The 9050-nt window shown below is 41.7% G+C and overlaps 1 protein-coding gene across 1 annotated transcript in view; it reads right to left on the bottom strand.

Annotated features, from left to right (window-relative positions):
- Window positions 1-3072: 3072 nt before the first annotated feature.
- Window positions 3073-9050, bottom strand: part of LOC104268807 (AT-rich interactive domain-containing protein 1B-like) — a gene marked incomplete at both ends in the record, with an annotated part of 57460 nt that continues 51482 nt past the window's right edge. Inside the window, one exon of the mRNA XM_009865886.1 lies at window positions 3073-3218. Coding sequence (XP_009864188.1) covers window positions 3073-3218 — 146 coding nt within the window. The remainder of the gene's footprint in view (window positions 3219-9050) is intronic.

The following is a 9050-nucleotide window of genomic DNA, read 5'->3' as shown; positions in this document are numbered from 1 at the left end:
CTTTTTTGCTAAAGGCTGCTCTGCCAGTCCCAGAAGATGATGAAATACTGTACGAACAGCAATACACAAACATTGTTTTTCTCTTTATTGCTAGCGCAATAACAAATCATGCTCTACAAAACAGAATATTGCATCCTTTGTAAGACACCTCTTCTTCCCTTCCACCCTTAGCACTCTTCCTCTGAAAAAAATGTTTGATCCACAGTCACTGTTGAAGCACCAGGATACATAACTGCAACGTGACTTTCAATTGTCACATTAATTAAAAAACTAAAGAAAAAAGAATCAACTGGTAACAAGGAGTTACAAATGCTACTAAAAATATGTGGCAAAACCAGTGTTGTACTAGCTGCATTGAAGCTCCAAAATCATAAGAAAAAACTGCATCACAAATCTTCCTCTATTTTAGAGTAAAACCTGGAAGTGCATTTGTTTAAAATGAATATACCCAAAACCTACCTTCCTCCCTCAAAACAGGCAACACAACTACATTCTCCAAAACTCAGACAACCAGGAAACCAACTTCTCCCTATTGCTTGCCTTAATTTTTTATTGGACTCTAACTGAAACTCATACTCAGGGCATGTAAGCAAGTTAACTAATGTCCACGTTACACACCACCAGCTGCCACTCAGTTGCATTTGGTTTTGGCCTTACACACTGATCGAGCCTTGGTTTATCCAACAGACCCCTTACAGCTAGCAGGGAAAAAGGCTCAGGGGTCAGGCAGCTGAACTGGTCTTTGGGTCATAGAAAACGCTGCTTCCAAGTCCCTAAGCCAGTGTCACCTGCAAGTTCTCCACCTCACCAAACCCACGGTCAGCGCTGACCCCAAAGTACTGTCCTAGTTCAAGACGTTATTATTTTAACTTCTGTATTTACACTTAAGCTCAGCCCTTCGTTTCTCCGACCCGTAAGTCAGAATGGGGGAAACACAGCATTCCCACTGCATGTACCCACAGCGGTATATTCACACCTGATTTTTCTCTTTTCATGCCCCCAGCCCCGTACCAACCCCGTCCGTGCACTCCTGGAGGCCGGCTGCGTAAAGTGATCTGGATGCACGTCTGCTCACACACAGAGGAAAAGAGGCGCACTGAACACCTCTAGCTCATCTTGTACGTACTTTCCATTGGGTAATCTTTGAATTAATAAAACTGGAACAAAAGAAAACCTCACAAATGCACTGGCAGAAAAAACCCTGATAAATGTTTAAATTATTAAAAATCCAATATTTCAGAATGCATAACACAATAAAAAGAGTATGACTACCCCATACAAAAGACTGCTAGGATAAATGGCCTTGCATTGAACAGATTTCCACTGTATGAAATAACAAATGGCTGAATTATCTGAACAAAAAAACCTCTGTGAATCTTCCTTTAAACTGGTTATTCCTTAGGAATACATAAATCTTCTTAGGCAGGGCACTCTGCCATCTGTTTGCTGTTGGTTCTTTTTGCAGCTCTGGGGGCCAAAGGAAAAGGGGGGAAAAATTACTTCTGCTAATAGCAAAACAGAATTTATAGCACAGTTTCAATGCTCAGAAGTAATTTTATTTCAGCAAGCCAGACAAAACACATAACTACACAAACAAAACATAATATTACCTGGGACAGCTCTGGTGGGGGAAAACCAAGCTATTATCTAATGGCCTTTTCACTAGCTTTTCCCTCTACATCCAGACGGTGAAGTGTGCTGTCTGGACTAACCAATGGCTTCCAAGTCAGCGCTAGAAAGCTTCCCCACCCCCCCACCCCTTTTCCTCCTAAAAATCTTCCTGATTAACAACTTACTTTCTGTATCTTCTGCTTACAAAAAAAGTAACATAATATTATCAAAAAATAAGCCAACGTCTCAGCAGCTCCTATGTAGGGGAAGGAAACCCTCTGGACACACCAGATGAGTCTCATGGTGCCCAGGATGCCAGGACATATTAAACTGGCAGCGAGGCAAAGGATGAAGGAACTAAACTGGGTACGTGGGGCAGAGAGGAAGATACCGAAACACAGGATCTTGGTAAGGCACAATTTAAGTAGTAAGGTATCGCTGAGGAAATAAAAGTAGAAACAAAACCAACTCAGAAACAACATCTGATCACCTTAGCACAACCTAACTAGCTTTCGGAAAAACTTCAAAAATCCCAACAGATCAAAAAGAGCAAATGTAGTCAGTAAAGCATGAACAGTCTGTGACCGGAACAAGTATTTGGAACGATCCACTTCAGGGTCACTGAAACTGCATCCAAACCCACCGTAATTCAAGAATTGATCTTTACTAAAGTATTTTCTTGAAGGAGGATTAATTGTTTGGAGTTCAGGCTGAATATGGACTACAAAGCACATCTCTACAGAACTACATTCACCTGTCTTCACAGTCTTACACAGAGCTGCAAATAATCCTAAATTCACGTCATGATATGAAGGATAAATCCAGCAGCTACAATAAATATGTTTTGCGGTTTTTTTCTGGCAAAAGGAAGCTATGATTAAATTTCATATATTGACATTTTAATAAGTAAATGAAGAAATCCTACATATGGTTATATGAATTTTGGAAACAGTAAACATGGCCTATGTTTTCAGAACAGAGTAATTATTTTAAGTGCTCAACTTACAGCATCTTCAAGTCAGAGCAGGTGCACATCTCTCTTTTTAAAGCAGCAGCACATTAAATATCTGAAATTGCAATCTTAGGAAGTAAGACACTGAAAAGTAATAGAAGCCTCTTAAAAGATGAGATTTTTTCCTTCCTCCTCTTGCAGACACATACACACAAATACACATATACTTGCTAGTCAACACCTACGTCAAACTGGGTCCGAGTGTTGCTGGAGCTGTTCAAAACATTGTACTCATCATCTACATGCTGTGCAAAAGGACTTAATGAAAAATATGTGAGTTACTATACAAAAAAACCCCCACAAATAGCTTAGCTTAGCTTCAAATCACTCCAAACTACCCAAACAGGGGTGACTTGAACAAAGAAGGCTAATAATCCTCTGCCACCAGCCCAGGGCTGGTGTTGTCAAGCAAGTTTACGGAGGAAGGCCATTGGGGAAAGGTTACCCACCATTTGAACTGTTCACCATGTTGGGGGCCATGCTGTACGAAGGAGCCTGCGGGTTCATCAAGCCAGAGCTGTTGTTCATCGGCTGAGTGTAGGGGGAGCTGGATCCCATCATTCCACTCTGATTCATGGCAGGAAAATTGCCTTGCCTGCGAGAAGAAAGCACACACACGACGTCTCATTACGTACCTCGTTGCTGGAGAAGCAGTGGTTTGTCACAGACTACATCGCCTGCTGCTCACAAACAGCTAAGGAGAAGGCACGCGATTAGTTCCTTTACCTACACGGGGAGCTTCGAATTAGTCTCAAATGCCATATGTCTAGACAGAACTGGACTGAACACAGATTTTAAGTGATGTATACTATGTCTTTATATGTCACAACCAATCCGCAGATATATACAACTCATTATTTATCCTGTGAATGGACAGCAATGTGATCAGGAGCCAAAATCAGAACTCAGTGCTGGCATAAAAAAATTCCAGTGAATTGCAATTTTGATCATGTAATAGAAATCCTTACCTACCAGGCTTCAAAAACAGTGAAGTGACCAGAAGAAAAATGAGTACCACAGAATCTCCTTCAGATTTCTGTGTCTGTTGTTACCGCTATGTTCATCTTTTGTACATGCCATCTATGTCCAATCTTTCAAAAAACTGCACACATACTACACTTTGTTGAGACAAGAAACCTCAGCAGAACTATTTTGGTTTTGAAAATGAACCACGTATCTGTATAATGCTTTCATAACTGAGACTAAGTTTTTCTGAAAAACTTCCCCGAATGAAGCCCTTACCTAGTTCTCCACATCTTCAGAGCGGATATTTTAAGGTTAAACCTTATCTAAAGTTCTAAAACTATCTCAGTACGCTTTGTCCTTGATTTTTCAAATTCCATAGATAAACTGAGACATAAGGAAGAAAATAATCAAGTTCAAGTAAGCAGAGTAACCTGATGTAATGCATGACCGAATTTAAAAAGTAACCTTTTATTCTTTTAGTCCATAACACAATTATCTACCTTTTCTTGGTATAGTTGAAGACGGCACATATTATATGTATACGGATATAGACTTAACCATATAAAATCATAGATATAAAAAAAACCACATGAGAAAATATACTCACTTGTATATTCATAGCCTACATAGGAAAATACAAAACTCAGATCTGTTTCATCAGTGTACCCCCTCTAAATTTATGCTGTTTTTCCAAATAAAGGAGACAAGAAATGAAGCAACTACTCCTTCACACAGCTTTGGCACCTGTCAGCTTTTTTTTTTCCTCATGAAAAATAAAGCATTTAATTTTATCCTACAGGCATGTCTTGGTACCAAGATGGAGTTTTAGTATAAATTCTACTTTTCATTATTACACAGTATTCAAACAAAGTAGACAACCTCCAAACCAACAACCCTGAATAACTTCAGTGGCTTCTTGTCTTCTTCGAACTCATGGCAGATTCTTAATGAAATTGGTAGATTTCTCTTTTTAGGAGGTACAGGAGGAGGACCATTAAAGCACTATTTGGCCTAATTTTTCTTGACACATTGTGAATTTCTTCAAAGGAAAAGAGAATGTGTTATCTAAATAAAGCATCTTCTTCCAAGTCAGTTTTGTCCTTTGCTCTCTGAAGACAAACTTTTATTCACTCTTGCAAAGAAGCAAAAGCGTTCTTTTGATATGAAGGAGACAACTGCCATACAATGTCATTTCCCTGATGAAGCTTAGGATGAGTAGTGGAGGGAAAAGATTTAAAATGCACAGTGGTGCAATGCTCCAAGGGAAAATTACAAAGGGAAGAGAGAAGAGCAGGACCATTTGGCAACAACTTTAAAAGATTTCAATCACACAATAAAGCTTTTCTTATGTAAATACTATATCTTAAACACTCCCACTCCCCTTTCTAGCTGAAAATCGCTGTATTTCAACAAACCCAATTAACTGAAAAGTTCTTTCTATGCTGGGTGAGCAAGATCCTTTCCATTACTGGGTAAAGTTAGTAGTGAAAATGAAGAAATTGTGCAAGTGTATTTGTACACGTTATGGAAGAAGCAATGTACGTTGAAAGGTTCTTTTATGGACTAAGGCTGAGATTCTGGAAAGACAGAAGTCTCTACAGGTATCTCTACCTCTCCAATATCCTCCTTTTGCTTTAAAAATTCATGGGAGATAGGCACCTTGCAGGTAAGATAGAATTGGTCCTTCCCTCCTAATATTTCAATACTATTATTTCCTGCATCGTGTATATCTTCTGAGCTGTGCGGCTGTTCCATTGTCTCAAATTGAGGCACAACCTGTTTCATGTTACCCACTATGGACATCAATCTCAATTTAGCTCATGAAAGCACACTGCTGTACAACAGCTTTAAATCAAAAAGTAGGAAACTATTTCCAGTTTAGACAGGGAGTGGAAATTACATAAATGGAATATACTAGCTTTGGCCAGGACAGCAAGAAAACAACTGAAGCCTAAAAAAATGCTTCTGTACCCAGAAAGGCCTGAATGGCAGAACCTAATTCCGAAATTTCATCTGGCAAGGCAACACCTTTCCCTTTCATCCTCCCATGTAATGCCGCACTTGGAACGGACACAGCTCTCCACCTCTGCAAAAAGCCCAGCAAGTGAAAAGACTCAGCACCACCCCTGGCAGAACTTTGTCCTTCCCTGGTCCCCTATCAAAGCACTGACGTGAGCTAATTCAGTAATGCTGAAAGGCGACATCCTGTAAGAGTAAACGTTATTTTATCCTGAGATTGGGTGCAGTGCACAGCAGAGAGCTCCTCCACGTATTATTCTGCTCTACGATGGCTTGGAATGGAAAGTTTCTTTAGGGAGAAATAATCAGGTATTACTTCAGCCTTTAATTCTCACTCCACAGTGGGTCTCCTTTGAGTAAAGACTGCCGACTGTGACAAATTGTGCCGCATCAGTGCTATAATATGAAGTGGAGTCCATTAAGAACTGAGCTGAGATCACCAAACTCATTTTGATTAACCTCCAGGTCACTAAACACTTATAAATATGTTACACAGCAGCTGCTAAACATATTTATATATGCTTAAGGTCACAGCATCATCTGTTGGTTGTTGGAGTTAAGTCAAAAATCTTATGTTTCCTTCTGTGCTGCTTTTAGTAAAGGCATATCCAACATACTATTTAAAAAGTAGTTATCTCAAAGGATCCTACCGGACTCTCTCTTACTCTCCTCCATTTTTCTATGAGGCTACATAAAAATTAAGTCTTTTAAAAACCATCTGCTGTACATGTAGTGATATCTAATGGCAAAAATTCAACTGACCGGCTACGAATTCCATAGCAGAACAAACCCAGTTAAGTATGCATTTTGACAATATTTACCGCATAAACACCAATGGCTAGGTTGCTTAGAGATGACGCAAGTGATAATTAGGAGTAATAGGAAGAAATTAAGGAGAGAAACACTTATGCTGAGTATAATGAAAAAATGTCTTCATGGCGACATGCAGTTGCCCTCCAAGGAATGAAGGAAACCCCAATACTTGACACCTCTGCCCACAAACAATACAGCAGAAGACGTACTGGTCAGATAAATCCTGCATTGCATATGAACTAGATGACCTGCCAGGTATTTTCCAGCTCTAACTCCTCCAATACTGTGATGCCAGATCACGCATTTTTCCCCATTTAGAAGAAAAGGCAGCTGGGCCAATACAAATTTAGGATTATGCTATCAATTTAAACACTATACTTAAGACTACACATTTCTTTTTTCTGCTCTGCTGTGACAAGGGGATCCACAAGTATTCAGCAAATGGAAGAGATTAGAAATGGGAAGGAGGGGAATCCGCTTGCTTTCTGTTGTTTATTTACTGTTGACAATTTAGTAATTCACAGCACTTGCATAATGCTGCAGCCAGTTGTTATGCTGGAGGAAAGGGCTTCCGCCCAGGGGGACCCAGACAGCCTGGAGGAACATGCCAAAAGGAGCCTTAAGAAAGTCAACAGGGACAAGTGCAAGGTCCTGCACCTGGGAAGGACAAGGCCCCTGCAGTGGTGCCGGCTGGGGCTTGACTAGGGGGAGCGGCTTTGCTGAAAAGCCCCTGGGCATCTTGGCAGACAGGGAGCTGAGCAGGAGCCAGCAGAGTGCCCTGGCAGCAGCGAGGGCCAACTCCGTTCCGGGCTGTGTGACCAGGAGCAGAGCCAGGAGATGGAGGGAACTGAGCATCCCTGCCTTAAGGCTCGGCACTCATTAGACTCCATCTAGAGTGTTGTGTCCAGCTTTGGGTCTCCCAGGAAAGGAAAGATGAAGATAAACTGGAGTGGGTTTAGCAGAGGACCCCTTAGATAGTCAGGGCTTGAGCACTCACCCCGGAGGGGCTGAAGGATGTGAGCTAGCCCAGCCTGGGGCAAGAGACAGCTTTTGAGAGCAACCCAAGAGCAGTCTCCCCAGCACCTAAAATGAGGTCAGCAAGAAGAAGCTGGGATCTTCACCGTGGGGCACGGTGGGAGGATGGGACACAACAGGCAAGAGTTAAAACATAAGAATTTCAGACAGGATGAAAGGAAACCTTTTTCCCAGTGAAAACAGTCAGGCACTAGATCTGTTGGCCCAGAGGGGTTGTGCAATCTCTGTCCTCCGAGGTTTTCGAAACCCATCTGGATAAAGCCCTGAGTTCTCAGCTGAGAATGCTGAGGAGGAGGTTGGACCAGAGATCTCCTGAGGTTCATTCCAGCCTGAGTGACCCTATGATCCTGGATTGTCAGCTTCATTGTGCTGCTGATACTCTGGTGTACTACTGGGTCCAAAATACAATTGGTCAAATTTAAAACATTCCCTTTTAAGATGGTCCTGTTCTGCTCTTTTGTTTTCCATCATTTGCAGTCTACCCGAAGCTTAATCTGCACTTAATCTCTTTTCTCTGCAAAACAAGTACCATCAGATCTAATTGTGTCTTCTGAGCTAATGCAGAAGTCCATGTATTTAAAGAGAGGAGATGACATGTGAGATCTGGTCATTGTTAAAAAGCAGAACAAAGAAATTGCAAGAAAGAAGAGCACTGACAATACAAAGGAGCACACGAGTGATCACAGCTGCAGCAGCATCTCTTATACTGAGATGTCTTCCTTTAATTGGATCTGAAATCATCAGTAGGTTAGTGCGTTGTCGCTGACTGCTACACAGAAGTCACTCTGCAACACCCTTCTGTTTAATCCTTGCTGGTATGCAATTTAATACCTCTCCGGTGTTGCTACCTGATGAAGGTTTTTACTGTTGTCTTCCTCAGACTTGAATAAATTTGAACTCATTACAGAACTGAGTCCAGAGCCAAGTGTGGTTTAGCTATGGGCAATCATAAAAGTGGATTACGCTTCTCAGCAGGACAGAAAATAAAGACTCAAATTTTCATATAGAAACGTGTCACACAATCACAGAGTAGAATCACAGAATGGTTTGGGTTGCAAGGGACCTTAAAGATCTTCTACTGCCAACCCCCCAGCCATGGGCAGGGACACCTCCCACTAGACCAGGCTGCTCAAAGCCCCATCCAACCTGGCCTTGGACACTGCCAGGGATGGGGCATCCACAGCTTCTCTGGGCAACCTGCTCCAGCGTCTCACCAATCTCACAATAAAGAATTTCTTCCTCACATCTAATCTCAATCTTTCAGTAGAGAACTGTTACCCCTCATCCTATTACTGATAAAGAGTCCTGCCCCAAGGTCCCCCTTAAGTAGCGGAAGGCCGCTATAAGGTCTCCATGGAAAACACTCAGGTTTTTGCTGTGTGCAGAGGGATCAAGTTCTACAACTTTCTGTGGATTTTCTGGCATGTTTCTGACACTGTGCTCTCTCTCTGTCTAAACCTGCACCATTGCACGCAGTCAGAAAAAACGATCCAGCTTCTCTAATGAGCCCTGTGGCAGCCTGAGCACAGAGGCGAGCTGAGCAGAGAAACATGTAGGGAACAGAAGAAGGGTTCAGAGATGGAGAGTCTAGAAG

This window comes from Apaloderma vittatum, unplaced genomic scaffold (genome assembly GCF_000703405.1).
Source record: "Apaloderma vittatum isolate BGI_N311 unplaced genomic scaffold, ASM70340v1 scaffold20003, whole genome shotgun sequence".
Classification (NCBI taxonomy): Eukaryota; Metazoa; Chordata; class Aves; order Trogoniformes; family Trogonidae; genus Apaloderma; species Apaloderma vittatum.
The sequence above is the reverse complement of the archived record's forward strand: the minus strand, read 5'-3'. Positions and strand labels throughout refer to the sequence as shown.